Here is a 16,621-nt window from a genome sequence, read left to right as displayed (position 1 = left end):
TACCACCAAAAGAAAGCTCTGTTTGTGTGAAAGAAAAATAATACAAATTCATATGGGTACAGTGTTGCATGACCATGCAATTGTCATTCAAAGTGTGAACAATGAAAATTGGCCTGGGAAGGAAGGGGGTATAAGTGCCCAGTAAGCAACTGGTTACCACACACCCTGGACCTGCCCTTCCCCTTCACCATACACTCTACAATCTAATTGTACAATGTCCTTTACATATGCCATCAACTGTGTAGTGCAATTACCTGCCTGATTGGATACAGAGCGATTTGATAGATTGGTGTGTCAATATAGTTTTGGTCAATCTATATTGACACACCAACGTGTGTGGGAACGTTTTGTCTATGCAAATGCAGATGTTGACGCAGATGTTAACAGGTCTGGCAGCTGAGTGTCTCTGCCCACTCCCTCCTATGTACATGTATAAGGATACCCATACACTATGCAATCTGATTCTACAATCTCTGTACAATTTACCAAAACCTGTGTCTAGGAGGACCCACCAGGGTTGCCAACCTCCCGCATTTTTTTTACTGGCAAAACATGGAAGATTTACTGGCGGAGCACATTTTTTACTGGCAACCTGATAAATTACAGAACTCCTATTGAAAACTAACACAGTGAATATTTAAACAGTATAAACATAATATGGAAATACTGACAATACCTATAACAAAGTAATTTTCTTGATTTACACCTAAAAAGTCAACACAGCATGAAATGATCAGCCCCTGATATTTACTGTGAAAAAAATATAAATCGCGCTACCTCTAAACCGTGTGAAACAAATGTTTGAATCACAAAACACACAAAACTATGTGATATATGTTGATAGAAATCATAAACTATGTGATATATGATGGTATATATAAATCACTAATATACCAAAAAACAAGAGCGGTTGATAGCCACTAGAGGGCACTATATAGCACTCTCAAGTCCCTCAATAACAGTGAAACAGTGAAAAATTAACATCAAATTTTTTTTTAAGATCATATCATTAGATCAATAAATATTAACCAAATAAAATATATATAGACATATAAATAAAACAAATATTGTAGCAATAAAGTCCATAAATGTTTAACACATGAAATAAAAAACACCCGTGCTCTGTGCCAAGTTCCAAAATCAGTTGAAAACATGTCCAAAGAAAAGTGATGTATCCTCCACCGAACTATAGATTGGCTCCTTACCAAATCGCCATGATCCCTTATGACAGGGGATCATGAACAGCATATAATAGGTATTAACTCCCAGCGTTTATAGATTTATAAATGAATCTTTACGTTCTATCCTGAAGAAGCCTTCTTGGATGATATGGATGTGATGAAAATATGTGTTTACAGAAATTCATTGTCAAAGATAGGATGTTTGTGTACACCTATGGCCATGATTATACTGTATGCATCAGTGTTATGATACTGTTCATTTAATAAACATTTAATAAACATTTTTGAATATTTTTTACATACATTTTCGGGTGACTTTCTATATTACAATGCACCTACAAAGTCTCACATCCTCAAAAACTCTCCTCTAAGGTACAGGAGAGGATGAGAGGATGCGGACATGGTACAGGAGAGGGCGGCAGACATAGTAGAGGAGAGGGTGCGGACATGGTACAGGAGAGGGTGAGAGGGCGGCGGACATAGTAGTGGAGAGGGTGCAAACATGGTACAGGAGAGGGTGAGAGGGTGCGAACATGGTACAGGAGAAGGTGCGGACATGGTACAGGAGAGGGTGAGAGGGTGCGAACATGGTACAGGAGAGGGTGCGGACATGGTACAGGGGAGGATGAGAGGGTGCAGGCATGGTACAGGACTTCACTTGATGTGCACCTCCAACACAGCACTCTGTACCCCTCCCCCCTTAACACACAGACCGTCCAGCAGATCACCCCATGATGGCCGGTCACCTGCAACATCCTGGTGCCTGCAGCATCTCCTTCTACACATCTGCTGGCTGTCAGCTCACTAAGAGGGGGGCGGACGGCAGCTCTGTGGTGCCCGCAGGATCTCCCCCTGGCTAACAGGTCTCTACCTTGTCTACAGTAAAGAGGGGAGGGGCCTCTGACCCGGACAGCTAACCGGCATCAGTGTACAAGTTAATTACTATGCGTGTACACTAAAGACAGAAGCCGATTAGCTGCCAGGGTTGAAGGCCCCTCCCCTCTCCACTGTACACATGGAAAAAACCTGCTGGAGATTCCCCGCGGCCATGTCTTCACAGCCGGGAGCTGCGGCCGATGGTCAGCCGGGACAACGCCAAATTCCCGTGGAAAATTGCGACTGTTGGCAGCTATGCTTCTGCTTTATACCTACTCGCTATATCTACTACCAGACCCCAGCTTGCTCACCACTTGGTGGGACACAATCCTAAGGCCCGGGACATGGTACAGCCCCTGGTACTAGCAGCAAAACCCATGTCCTCCATCAGGAGCTCTGGTAAGTACCAGTTAGTGCTTAGACACTGCGCCTCAAGTTAACTAGCATCATCAACTAGAGAAGTGGTCATCAACACTGTCCTCGGGGCCCACTAACAGGTCAGGTTTTATGTTTACCTTGGCGAGATGCAGACAAAAATACTGCAATCACTGAGCAGCAAATTATATCACCTGTGATGTATTTCAGTTATCTTGCAAACCTGGCCTGTTAGTGGGCCCTGAGGGCAGGGTTGATGACCACTGCACTAAGGGACAACTTGTACATTTTCAGGTGACTACCAGTGAACCTCTCTTCCTATTGCTGTGGCTCTGATAAAGGGGAAATACTTAATAACTAATAAACAGGCGTTGGAGACTGATGGGCCAGTTCTCAAGTTTGCCAATAAAGTCAAGATGACATATTAGAATACCCTGAGGGGAGATAAAAGAAACAGCAAAGTAGTGTGCACTTTTTATTACTATTGCTGTGCTACAATATTGTCCATGGAATGGTTTGTTTAATGGATTAAAGAACATTTCTATTTACTATTTGTTTAGTAAAATAATTATTTAAATAATTATTTTATTAGCTTTTTTACTATTTATTTTTGGCCAGTTCTTATACCTTATCCTGTCTGTCCAAAGCACAGCCCTCTTGTATCAATACTGCAAGAATATCACTATGTCCCACCACAGCTGCCCGATGCAGGGCGGTCTGGTTTCCCTGTAAAAGAAAAAAATAAATCACACACATGCATTTACAGTAACTGCCACAGATCAGTTTTCAGATGGTACCACAAGTGTAAAAGAGGCCTTAGTGCTAGAGTGTGTTGTGAGTAATGGCGGGTACACACGATCAGAATTTCCGACAACAAATGTTCGATGTGTGCTTTTGGTTGGAAATTCCGACCGTGTGTAGGTTCCATCGGACATTTGCTGTCGGAATTTCCGACAACAAAAATTTGAGAGCGGGTTCTCAAATTTTCCGACAACAAAAGTTCTTGTCGGAAATTCTGATCGTCTGTTTGCAATTCCGACGCACAAAAATCCTATGCATGCTCGGAATCAATTTGACGCATGCTCGAAATCATTGAACTTAATTTTCCTTTGCTCGTCGTAGTATTGTACGTGACCGCGTTCTTGATGTTTGGAATTTCCGACAACATTTGTGTGACCGTGTGTATGCAACACAAGTTTGAGCCAACATTCCGTTGGAAAAAAATTCACGGTTTTGTTGTTGGAATTTCAGATCGTGTGTATGCGGCATAAGAAGGACTGACAAGAAGGTCCAAAATTCTAAACAGCAGCATTGAAGGGGTAGAGAATAGTACAATAATGTATCTGCAGGCAACAATGAAGCATGCTGGAGGTTCTTTGCAAGTTACAAATTTTGAAGGCAAAATGTTTTTTGTAAACATATTTTTAAACTGTCGTCCCTATGCATCAGAAGCAGTCCACAGTGTCCACTATTTTCCTCCCTGCCTTCCTTCTGCCTTAGCAGTGTTTCTGTGCCCTTAAAAAACATTACCATATTTTTTTTACAGAAATGTTGCACTTGATAAACCGTTGCGCTATGTGACAAAAAAAAATTGAACTACCACAATTTTATTTTCTAGGGCAGTGATCATCAACCCTGTCCTCAGGGCCCACTAACAGGTCAGATTTTATGTATTACCTTGGGGATATGCAGACTAGAATACTGCAATCACTGATCAGCAAATGATATAACCTGAGATGTATTTCAGTTATCTTGCAAACCTGGCCTGTTAGTGGTCCCTGAGGACAGGGTTGATGACCACTGACCTGGGGTCTCTGCTTTCAGAAAATATACTGTATGTTTTGGAGGTTTTAACAAACTTGAGGCCTAAAATGATTTTTAAACAGGTGTGCAAAAAAGGCAACAATGGTTCTGGCAGTAAAAGGTCTAAAGCATATTCTGCAGGTACAAGGACTGTGGCACAGACACACTTCATTTGAGTTCAGATCATCCTGTACCCACCCCAGCTGTGACTGGACAGTGGAAGGAGAAGCAGCGAAGTGATGAATTCATCTCTTTGTTGCTCTGCTTTCTCTTCCTATCAGCATGCTGCTTGTCAGCACTGAAACTGATTGGATCCTTGTACTGCTTCTTCTTCTGCAAGAGGATGATACTAGGTCAGATTTGCATGCTTACACACACTGCTTGCATTTAAAAATACATTTGAGGATGTATTAAGAGAGAAGTATGGTTCTCTTTTTTCCCCCCTGAAACATACTTGCCTAGGTGGTTGCAGCATCGGTCCCATTCTGCATCTGTCCCCCTGGTGCCTCTGCACTGAAAACTGAGCGGCCGAACATTGCTGATGGCTCGGTTTTCACAGCTCCGTGAGCAGAGAGCTGCAGATAGTCTGTCACAGCACTCTGCTATTCTCCCTCCTCGCTTATTGGAGCGCTGTGCTGGGGAGGGGGAGGAGCGGCCATCTCAGGCTCTCAGCGGCTCACTGAGAGGCTGACAAATGTCAGTCCAGGCATCTGGTGGATCCAGACTTCCATTGTCGGGATGACACTGTGCTTGGACTGATATCCGTGATGTCAGCAGACAGCAGACTTCAGTCCGCTCTCTGCTGAAAGCGGATTACAAGTGTGCATAATGAATTGCACTCCTCTGATCCATAGGAGAAGACCAGCCAAACAAGCTTTGGCTGGACTTGTCTTTTAATAAATGCAAATCTGCATTCATCTGTCTTTTATATCTGCCTAGAATATAAAAACTTAAAAATAATTATCATTTAAGAAATCTCTATTCCAGCGTCCTTGTATACTTTGTTCTGAACACAAGTAATGTTGTACCAATGAGAGCAATGTTTTTTTTTTTTTTTTTCATGCAAATGCATTTTTTTACACTGCTTAAAATGCAAAAATAGCTTTACAATTTGAAAGCACCATATGTTACTTCAAAAATGTTTTGCTGGCAATATCAAGCAGCTTGACTGGAAAAATTAACTATAATGTCTGTTCCCTATGAATGTAGAAATTCAGAAATTATAGTGTTAAGAGAAATGATTTTAATAGAGATGGCGATAAAACGATTTAACTATAATTTGTAGATCTTTCAACTTGGGAAACTGTAGATGCAAACAAATATATATATAAACATACTGTATATATTAAACTTTACAATATACACTACTGTGCAAGAGTTTTAGGCAGGTGTGAAAAATGCTGTTAATTAAGAATGCGTTCAGAAAGAGAAGTGTTAATAGTTAATTTTTTATTAATTAACAATGAAAGGTAAATGAACAGGAGAGAAATCCAAATCAAATCAATATTTGGTGTGACCACTTTGCCCTAACAAGAAGCATCAAGTTCTAGGTACACTTTTATGTGTTTTTTGAAGGAATCCAGTAGGTATATTGTTCCAAATATCTTGGTGAGCTAATCACAGATCTTCTGTGGATGTAGGCTGCCTCAAATCCTTCTGTCTTTTCATGTAATTCCAAACATGTTGAATGTTGACACGATGATGTTGAGATCAGGACTCTGTGGGGACCAAGCCATAATAATTGGCTGCACATCACTTCAAGACTTGTTCTTCTTTACCTTGAGGATAGTTCTTATGAAATGGTGGTATGTTTGGGGTCGTTGTTCTGCTACAGAATACATTTGGGGTCAATCACACGCCTCTCTGATGGTATGGCATGATGGATAAGTATCTGCCTGTATTTCTCAGCATTGAGAAAACTATTTGTAACGGGAAGCTCTTGAAAAGTATGAGATACCCTTGCTTTACCTTCCCCGGACCCTCTTATGTCTAAAATCATCCTATGTCCACTAGGGGCATAGGATGACTGAGAAATTATATCTTGGACTACCTGAGATGGGAAAGTAATGATTATTCACAATATCTCCCATGATATATGCCATATTAGAATTAGTGACTCATTCTAGTGTGGCTGCTCTGCATCTAATTGTGGCTTGTACTAATTGACCCTGTAATTGTGTGAAGGTGTATTTATGATAATGAGTATTGTAAGTTAGCCAGTCTGGCAAACGTAAAGGTCATGTGTATGAGTCATCAGCTGTAGTTAATTAGCTCATGTAAATTAGGTCAGGTTTCTGAGTCATTTTGTCTGCTCAGAGATGTATTGAGAACGATGTGTATTGGGGGCTCGTTAGGTAACCATTGTGTGATGTTCTGGGTGGACCCGGGTCATTGTTCAGTATTCTCAAGTGTATAAAAAAGGGACTTCCAATAAACTCATTCCTGCTTGAACCTCAAACAGAGCTGTGTCTTGTTAATGGGGGGAATTATTCTTATGGGTCTCTTCGCCTGACTGTGGAGTGTCGGTAGCTGCCTTGTGTTCGGAAAGGGAATATCCTAAATGGCTTTAACCCCTTTTGTATTTGGGGTGCCGTTACACTATTGATCTTGACCAAATCTCCAACTCCATTTGAGGAAATGCTGCCCCAAACTTCATGGGTGTCCGCTGAACTTTTTTCAGGTCATCCATGCTCGGTCCCTTTTTGACTCAGGGACACTGTGCCAGTTAGGAGGAGAATATTATATATTGCAATTTGTTGCTTGTAAATTTGGACAGCTGAGCTGAGCTATTGCTGGAGAAAATACATGTATGTGTGTAACAGTGTATGTGGCACTGCTGCTGTTACCTGTGGTTCTTCAGCAATCGATCATAGGATCAGCATAGGCATAGCAAGTGCAAGATACATTTACACAGGCAGGCAGGCTGAGGCAGCCAATCACATAACAGCCGGGATGTTAAGCAGAGGCCCGAGCAGTAGAGCCAATCCGATGCTCAGGCCGCGAGTGAGGAGGGAGGGATGGATGTGTCTGTATGTATCGCGGTGAATAAGTCAGAACAGTCTGAGAGCAGCCCCAGCCCCCAGGCCAGCAGCAGACTTAAAAAAAAGTCAGTGGCAGCCATTGCAACACAGGGGGCAAGTCAAGTGTCTTCTCTTACGGTGCCCTATGGAGCGGACACCCATGCCAAACTTGCAAGGAACCTCCACTATGCTTCACTGTTGCCTGCAGGCACTTATTATTGTATTGCTCTCCAGCCCTTCAGTGGAAAAACTGCTACAGCCAAATATTAAACATGTTGACTCATTAGTACATAGCACCTGCTACTATTTGTTCTGAACCCCAGTTTCTATGTTTTTCATGCATAATTGAGTCGCTTTGCCTTATTTGCACTTTGGAGGTATGGCTTTTTGGCCACAATTCTTCCATAAAGACCACCTCTGTACAGACTTCTCTGGACAGTAGATGGGTGTACCTGGGTCCCACTGGTTTCCACCAGTTCTGTGCTGATAGCACTGCTGGACATCTTCCGATGTCGAAGGGAAGTAAGCATGATGTGTCTTTCATCTGCTGGATTAAGTTTCCTTGGCCAACCACTGAGTCTACAGTCCTCAATGTTGCCCGTTTCTTTGTGCTTCTTCAAAAGAGCTAGACCAGCGCATTTTAAAACCCCAGTCTGCTTTGAAATCTTTGTCTGGGAGAGACCTTGCTGATACAGTATAACTACTTTTTGTCTTGTTGCTGTGCTCAGTTTTGCCATGATGTATGATCTGTGATATGAAACTGTCTTCTACAACTCCACCTTATTATCAGGGTTTGGTTGTTCCAGAGTTAGTAGTACACCTTAGTAGCAGAGTTTTAGGCCTCCTACATAGCTCTTTCTGTTTCAGTTAATGACTGCGTTTCAATCTACATATAAAATTCATGTTCATTAGAACCTGCTTGGTATAATTAGTTAATCATACACCTGACAATCCTACAAAATTCCTGACTTTATGCACATGTACAGAGCGTGCAAGTTTAAGAATAGATGTCGGTTTGAAGCAAAATTATAGTCACACCAAATATTGATTTGATTTGGATGTTTGTTCATTCACTTTGCATTTTGTAAATTAATAATATATATATATATATATATATATATATATATATATATATATATATATATATATATATATATATATATATATATATATATATATATTGAAAGCATTCTTACTTTACAGCATTTTTCACAACTGCCTAAAAATTTGCATAGTGCTGTACGTTTATTAAAAACGTTGTGTTTTACTTCCGGATAGAATAGTGAAGGACTGAAACCCCTTGCAAGTTTTTTCTGCTATCCGATGCTATGTTGGAGAGATTTCTCCTCCCCAGGCAGGAAGTGAGGGGAAATCTGCAACAAAACCATAAACAGCAATTAAACTCAGATAGTGGTACAGGCTGTAATGTGAATTTAAATTTCTGCCTGTGTTGATGCTGTAGAGATCCCACAACTTCCTGCTTGGTGAAACTATTGTTACTGGAATAGTAGGTAGAAACAAAGATTTTACTTACATCATCCTGTATGTTCAGCTCACACCCAGCTTTTAACAGGATCTGGACCACATTAAGATGTCCTTTGTGGGCTGCAAGATGTAAAGGGGTTCTTCCATGCTGCAAAGAAAATAAAAATAACTAGATAAAGATTAAGATCCATGTAAAATATTGTTAAAGATTTGCTAAACATTGACAAGTATACAAACTGTGGCCCGGGGGGCAGATTTGACCCTTTGCTTGTCTTTATTAGGCCCTTGGCACTATTCCTCCCATTGATACAAGGTACTTTTCATTTTACACCAACAAAAATGTGAGGGGTGTACTCACTTTTGTGAGATACTGTGTATATATATATAGATAAATATATGTATACATATACTGTATACATATCTATATATATACATATCTATATATCTATATATATATATATATATATATATATATATATATACACACACACACAGTGTGATATGTGAGATATATATATATATATATATATATATATATATATATATATATACAGGTGGTTCTCCAAAAATTTGCATATTGTGATAAAGTTCATTATTTTCTGTAATGTACTGATAAACATTAGACTTTCATATATTTTAGATTCATTACACACAACTGAAGTAGTTCAAGCCTTTTTATTGTTTTAATATTGATGATTTTGGCATACAGCTCATGAAAACCCCAAATTCCTATCTCAAAAAATTAGCATATTTCATCCGACCAATAAAAGAAAAGTGTTTTTAATTTAAAAAAAGTCAACCTTCAAATAATTATGTTCAGTTATGCACTCAATACTTGGTCGGGAATCCTTTTGCAGAAATGACTGCTTCAATGCGGCGTGGCATGGAGGCAATCAGCCTGTGGCACTGCTGAGGTGTTATGGAGGCCCAGGATGCTTCGGTAGCGGCCTTAAGCTCATCCAGAGTGTTGGGTCTTGCGTCTCTCAACTTTCTCTTCCCAATATCCCCTATGGAGTTCAGGTCAGGAGAGTTGGCAGGCCAATTGAGCACAGTAATACCATGGTCAGTAAACCATTTACCAGTGGTTTTGGCACTGTGAGCAGGTGCCAGGTCGTGCTGAAAAATGAAATCTTCATCTCCATAAAGCTTTTCAGCAGATGGAAGCATGAAGTGCTCCAAAATCTCCTGATAGCTAGCTGCATTCACCCTGCCCTTGATAAAACACAGTGGACCAACACCAGCAGCTGACATGGCAGACCATCACTGACTGTGGGTACTTGACACTGGACTTCAGGCATTTTGGCATTTCCCTCTCCCCAGTCTTCCTCCAGACTCTGGCACCTTGATTACCGAATGACATGCAAAATTTGCTTTCATCCGAAAAAGTACTTTGGACCACTGAGCAACAGTCGAGTGTTGCTTCTCTGTAGCCCAGGTCAGGCGCTTCTGCCGCTGTTTCTGGTTCAAAAGTGGCTTGACCTGGGGAATGCGGCACCTGTAGCCCATTTCCTGCACACGCCTGTACACGGTGGCTCTGGATGTTTCTACTCCAGACTCAGTCCACTGCTTCCGCAGGTCCCCCAAGGTCTGGAATCGGTCCTTCTCCACAATCTTCCTCAGGGTCCGGTCACCTCTTCTCGTTGTGCAGCGTTTTCTGCCACACTTTTTCCTTCCCACAGACTTCCCACTGAGGTGCCTTGATACAGCACTCTGGGAACAGCCTATTCGTTCAGAAATTTCTTTCTGTGTCTTACCCTCTTGCTTGAGGGTGTCAATGATGGCCTTCTGGACAGCAGTCAGGTCGGCAGTCTTACCCATGATTGCGGTTTGGAGTAATGAACCAGGCTGGGAGTTTTTAAAAGCCTCAGGAATCTTTTGCAGGTGTTTAGAGTTAATTAGTTGATTCAGATGATTAGGTTAAGAGCTCGTTTAGAGAACCTTTTCATGATATGCTAATTTTTTGAGATAGGAATTTTGGGTTTTCATGAGCTGTATGCCAAAATCATCAATATTAAAACAATAAAAAGGCTTGAACTACTTCAGTTGTGTGTAATGAATCTAAAATATATGAAAGTCTAATGTTTATCAGTACATTATAGAAAATAATGAACTTTATCACAATATGCTAATTTTTTGAGAACCACCTGTATATATATATATAAAGAAAGAGAGAGAGAGAGAGAGAGAGAGAGAGAGAGAGAGAGAGAGAGAGAGAGAGAGAAAGAGAGAGAGAGATCTATATAGATATAGATATATATATCAATATATAGATATATCTATATATATATCTATATCTAATATATATATATATATATATATATATATATATATATATATACATAAAACACATCACCCATGGCAAAATACATGTGCCTGATAACATGTTACTGCAGTCTGACCTATATCATTGTTCAGCCACAACAAATACAGTTTTTAAAGTATTTTACAACAAGGGAACGCCGTTTCTTTCTTTTAAAGATTATTATCAAAGTGATCTAAAGATGACCTTTCATTGAGTAGCAGTGAGATAGTTCACATAACCGCAGCAAGGTGCATTTCCTGTTCACAACACCTGGAAAGGATCCAGGCCTGGGTTTCAGGTAACACATTTACAAGAAGGCTGTACTGTTTCCAAGCAACAGAAGAAAGGCAGACAATTAAATGACTCTAGGCCATGAACAGTTTATCATGTAGATATGTGCTCAGACGGGTTTCTCAATGGGAGACTTAACATCAGGATCAAAATAGCTTGATTTAAGATAAACCTCACAGTTTGCTATCAAATAGAAAATGACACAAAAGACACTCTAAAACTATCATGTGCATGTGAGGATAGCAAAGCGATCACACAGGTGTATGTAAGCCATGCTACTAAATTGAGCTGTAAAAATGTACTGTGGAAATTATAGATTGTATCAGATTGCTCACATCCTCAGTAGAGTTCTGAGCAGCTTTTACAATACAAGTATGTGGAATTTGACTGATAAAAGAAGACAGATTATAAGAAAGAACTCTATGATAAAGCACCTTTAACTGTATGTACAAAAAAGAGAAGTTCATATCATAAATTCTATCTGAGCATAATAAAAGGGGAATTCTGACTTACCTGTTGATTATACTGTATATCTTAAACTACAGTACATGACAAAGGCAGAGTATCCATGACCCTAGGTTACAGGCCCATACCTTCAGGTGACTGGACACTGACAAAGCTTTTGAGAATGCCCCCTGGGCCCACTCTATATCTCTACCCCACGTGAGTAATCAGTTTTGTAGTAAGCAATGCAGAGTAACCCAGGAAAATAAAGGAGGGAGGACTGTGTTCTGTTCTGAACCCCAAAATATGGAATTCATAGGCAAGTAATTTTTCTCTTCTCTTAATTGTACAGCACAGGTTGAGTATTCACAGATCCTGAAACCTCCGCAAGGAATGAATGAGAAGGTTTGAAAACAACAATGTGCCAACATGCCCAACAACAACAGACAGACCCAACATCAGACTGTCGCTGCAAGAACCCTGTGGCCAAAACCTGCAGCCTTAGAAGACCTGTTAGAATTTTGAAGAGGAATACTGTATACAAAGGACCAGGTAACACCAATCAACCTAGTGAAGTGGACACATAAAAGCAAAGCAGGAGTTTCTGCGTTTAGAGTGTAGGACGAACAGGAAGACCATCTTCCTGATAGACACTGTTGCTTTGAGGTAGACTCTGATGGTTCTGACTATGCAAGGCAATAAACAGCAGTGTACTTTGGGTGTTCTGGAGTAGGGTAAAAAGATGTAAGGACTATGCCTTCACTGAAGTGGAAGACTGCCACTTTGCAGTGATCTAAGGGGAAATCCCGGATGGGTTCAAAGTGTGGTTTGTGCAGGGCCGAGAGAGACAAGTTGAGGTTCCAAGGAAGTACAAGGTGCTGTAAAGGGGGTCTGGTCCAAGATATACCTTGAAAAAAGGTTTCGACAAAAGAGACCAAAGCCAGAGATTTTTTTAAAAGAATGAACAAGGCACATAACTGTCCCTTTAGAGTGCTGAAGACCAAGATTTGGTTGGGTTCTTACTGTAGGAAATCCAGAATGTGAGGCACAATTTTTGGGATTGAATTGTCTGTGTTCACACCAGGCAAAGAATGATTTCCAGGTAAAATAATAGATCTTTCTGGAAGTGTTTTTTCTTGCTATCAGCAAGGTAGGAATGACAGACTCACAGAAACTTCTGTCCTGGACTTCAACAGCCAAGCTGTTAAAGCTTGTAACTGAGAAGCAGAATGGTATAGAAGGCCCTGGGGCAACAGGTCTGATCTAGTTGCTCTATCTTGTGGAAAAGGCAAGGTAGAATTCACACTGGAGGGAAGACATAGATAAGCCTGAACTGAGACCAGGTGATTATGAAAGCATCTGATGCCAATGCTAGAAGATCCTTGGTGCTAGCCACCAACAGAGGTAACTCGTTGATGAATCTGGAGGCCAGGATATCCAAACCCAGGGCCCTCTATTATATCAGTTTGAAAATATTGAGGTAAAGGTTCCAATCCCATTGGTCTAGGCCAGGGGTCTCAAACTCAAATTACCTGAGGGCCACAAGACAAGTTTTCATATGCCATGGGGGGCCGCATGCAAACTTTCAAACTTCAAAAACAACAGTACTGGTGTCAGCGAACACATTATTAACCCCCAGCACTGGTGTCAGCGAGTGCATTATTACCACCTGCACTGGTGTAAGTCAGGGTTTGACAAATTTGCTTGGAATCTAGGAGCCAGCTAAAAAAGTTAGGAGCCAGAAAACGCACCCCGTCCCGACGAGCTTGCGCGCAGAAGCGAACACATACGCGAGCAGCGCCCGCATATGTAAACGGTGTTCAAACCACACATGTGAGGTATCGCCGCGATTGGTAGAGCGAGAGCAATAATTCTAGCCCTAGACCTCCTCTGTAACTTAAAACATGAAACCTGTAGATTTTTTTTAAACGTCGCCTATGAAGATTTTAAATGGTAAAAAAGTTTGTCGGCATTCCACAAGCGGGCGCAATTTTGAAGTGTGACATGTTGGGTATGAATTTACTCAGCGTAACATTATCTTTCATAATATTTAAAAAAATGGGGATAACTTTACTGTTGTCTTATTTTTTAATTAAAAAAAGTGTATTTTTTTCCCAAAAAAGTGCGCTTGTAAGACCGCTGCGCAAATACAGCGTAACAGAAAGTATTGCAACGATCGCCATTTTATTCTCTAGGGTGTTAGGATAAAAAATATATATAATGTTTGGGGGTTCTAGTTAGAGGGAAGAAGATGGCAGTGAAAATAGTGTAAAATGACATTAGAATTGCTGTTTAACTTGTAATGCTTAACTTGTAATACCAACGTCCACCACCAGATGGCGCCAGCTCACATCTGGTGGTAAAAACTTGTAATACCAACGGCTCACCACCAAATAGCGCCAGCTCACAAAAAATAAAAAAAATAAATTATTTTTTTTTTTTTGCTCCCCCCACTTCTGCCCTGCCTGCGGGCCATTTATAACTGGTCCGCGGGCCGCAAATGGCCCGCGGGCCGGTACTTTGAGACCACTGGTCTAGGCATTGGTGACTGAAGTAATCTGCCTACCAGTTTTCCACATCTGGGAGGTGGACAGCATATATCACTGGACATGAAGTCTCCATCCAATAAATTATCTGGCTTGCTTCCTTCAAGGCTGCATGACTCTTTTTGCCCCCTAGGGGGCTGATGTAAGCCCCTGCTGTGGCATTATCTGATTGCACCATGACTGAGTGTGCTTGCAAAAGGGAGGTCCTGTGTTGCAAAGTCATCATTATTGCGCTAAGATCCAGGATGCTCATGGGGAGCTTGGCTTCACCGACCATGTTTCTATAACCACTTGCCGACCACCGCATGTATATGTACGTCCACAGAATGGCACGTACAGGCATATGGGCGTACATGTACGTCCCTGCCTTTCCGCGGGTCAGGGGTCCGATCGGGACCCCCCCCCGCTACATGCGGCGGTCGGATTCCCGCGGGGAGCGTTCCGGGACGACGGTGCGGCTATTCGTTTATAGCCGCTCCGTCGCGATCGCTCCCAGGAGCTGAAGAACGGGGAGAGCCTTATGGAAACACGGCTTCCCCGTGCTTCACTGTGCCGGCTGCATCGATCGAGTCATCCCTTTTATAGGGAGACTCAATCGATGACGTCAGTCCTACAGCCACACCCCCCTACAGTTGTAAACACACACTAGGTGAACCCTAACTCCTACAGCGCCCCCTGTGGTTAACTCCCAAACTGCAACTGTCATTTTCACAATAAACAAAGCAATTTAAATGGTCCCAAAAATGTGTCAAAATTGTCCAAAGTGTCCGCCATAATGTCGCAGTCACGAAAAAAATCGCTGATCGCCGCCATTAGTAGTAAAAAAAAAAAAAATTAATAAAAATGCAATAAAACTATCCCCTATTTTGTAAACGCTATAAATTTTGCGCAAACCAATCGATAAACGCTTATTGCAATTTTTTTTACCAAAAATAGGTAGAAGAATACGTATCGGCCTAAACTGAGGAAAAAAATTATGTATATATGTTTTTGGGGGATATTTATTATAGCAAAAAGTAAAAAATATTGCATTTTTTTCAAAATTGTCTCTCTATTTTTGTTTATAGCGCAAAAAATAAAAACAGCAGAGGTGATCAAATACCACCAAAAGAAAGCTCTATTTGTGGGGGAAAAAGGACTCCAATTTTGTTTGGGAGCCACGTCGCACGACTGCGCAATTGTTTGTTAAAGCGACGCAGTGCCGAATCGCAAAACCTGGCCTGGGCATTTAGCAACAAAATGGTCCGGGGCTTAAGTGGTTAACTGTGAGGGATTGAAACACTCCATCATCCTTACTTTCCAGTTATAAAGATGGAAAACCGTCTCCATTGCCAAGGCTTTGCTAGAGATCCACCAAGCTAGGAAATGTAATGCTTTGTTTGACAGAAGCATGCCTAGGTTGAAAGAAGGAGCATGCTTGTACCAGGTCAACAAAATGTTGCGTTGGAGAGGTAGGAAATTGGGCAAGTGAGACAGCCCAAAGGAAGCTACCATGAGACCTAGAGCTCTCATAAAGAATTTCACTGAGGGCAGTGGCGTTGCTAGGGGGGTGCGGGCCGCACCGGGTGACACCCACTAGAGGGGTGACACCATCCCGATTTAAAAAAAATAGCTGACATGACCAGAGGTGCAGGTGGCTGTGTAATGTAAAAGGGGTGCAGTGATGCAGGGTGTTGTGTAATGTAAAAGGGTCCAGAGGTGCAGGGGGCTATGAGATGTAAAGGGGGCCAGTGATGCAGGGTGCTGTGTAATGTAAAGGGGGCCAGAGGTGCAGGGTGCTGTGTAATGTAAAAGGGGTGCAGTGATGCAGGGGGCTATGAGATGTAAAGGGGTCCAGAGGTGCAGGTGGCTGTGTAATGTAAAAGGGTCCAGAGGTGCAGGGTGCTGTGTAATGTAAAGGGGTGCAGAGGGCTGTGTAGTGTAAAAGGGTCCAGAGGTGCAGGGGGCTATGTGATGTAAAGGGGTGCAGAGGTGCAGGCGGCTGTGTAATGTAAAAGGGGTGCAGTGATGCAGGGTGCTGTGTAATGTAAAGGGGTCCAGTGATGCAGGGTGCTGTGTAATGTAAAAGGGGTGCAGTGATGCAGGGTGCTGTGTAATGTAAAGGGGTCCAGAGGTGCAGGTGGCTGTGTAATGTAAAAGGGTCCAGAGGTGCAGGGTGCTGTGTAATGTAAAGGGGTGCAGAGGGCTGTGTAGTGTAAAAGGGTCCAGAGGTGCAGGGGGCTATGTGATGTAAAGGGGTGCAGAGGTGCAGGCGGCTGTGTAATGTAAAAGGGGTGCAGTGATGCAGGGTGCTGTGTA

At 41.8% G+C, this 16,621-nt stretch overlaps 1 protein-coding gene across 1 annotated transcript in view; it reads right to left on the bottom strand.

The window, feature by feature from the left end:
* The window catches only part of ANKRD6 (ankyrin repeat domain 6), a 198,653-nt gene that overhangs the window by 36,008 nt on the left and 146,024 nt on the right, over positions 1 to 16,621 (bottom strand). The window contains exons 4-5 of the mRNA XM_040350095.1: positions 8,790 to 8,888; positions 3,060 to 3,158 (exon numbers count right to left, since the gene is read on the bottom strand). Of these exons, the coding sequence (XP_040206029.1) occupies positions 3,060 to 3,158; positions 8,790 to 8,888 (198 nt within the window). The remainder of the gene's footprint in view (positions 1 to 3,059; positions 3,159 to 8,789; positions 8,889 to 16,621) is intronic.

Source organism: Rana temporaria, chromosome 4 (assembly GCF_905171775.1).
Source record: "Rana temporaria chromosome 4, aRanTem1.1, whole genome shotgun sequence".
In the NCBI taxonomy this organism is placed as follows: Eukaryota; Metazoa; Chordata; class Amphibia; order Anura; family Ranidae; genus Rana; species Rana temporaria.
This window is presented reverse-complemented; position numbering and strand designations above follow the sequence as displayed.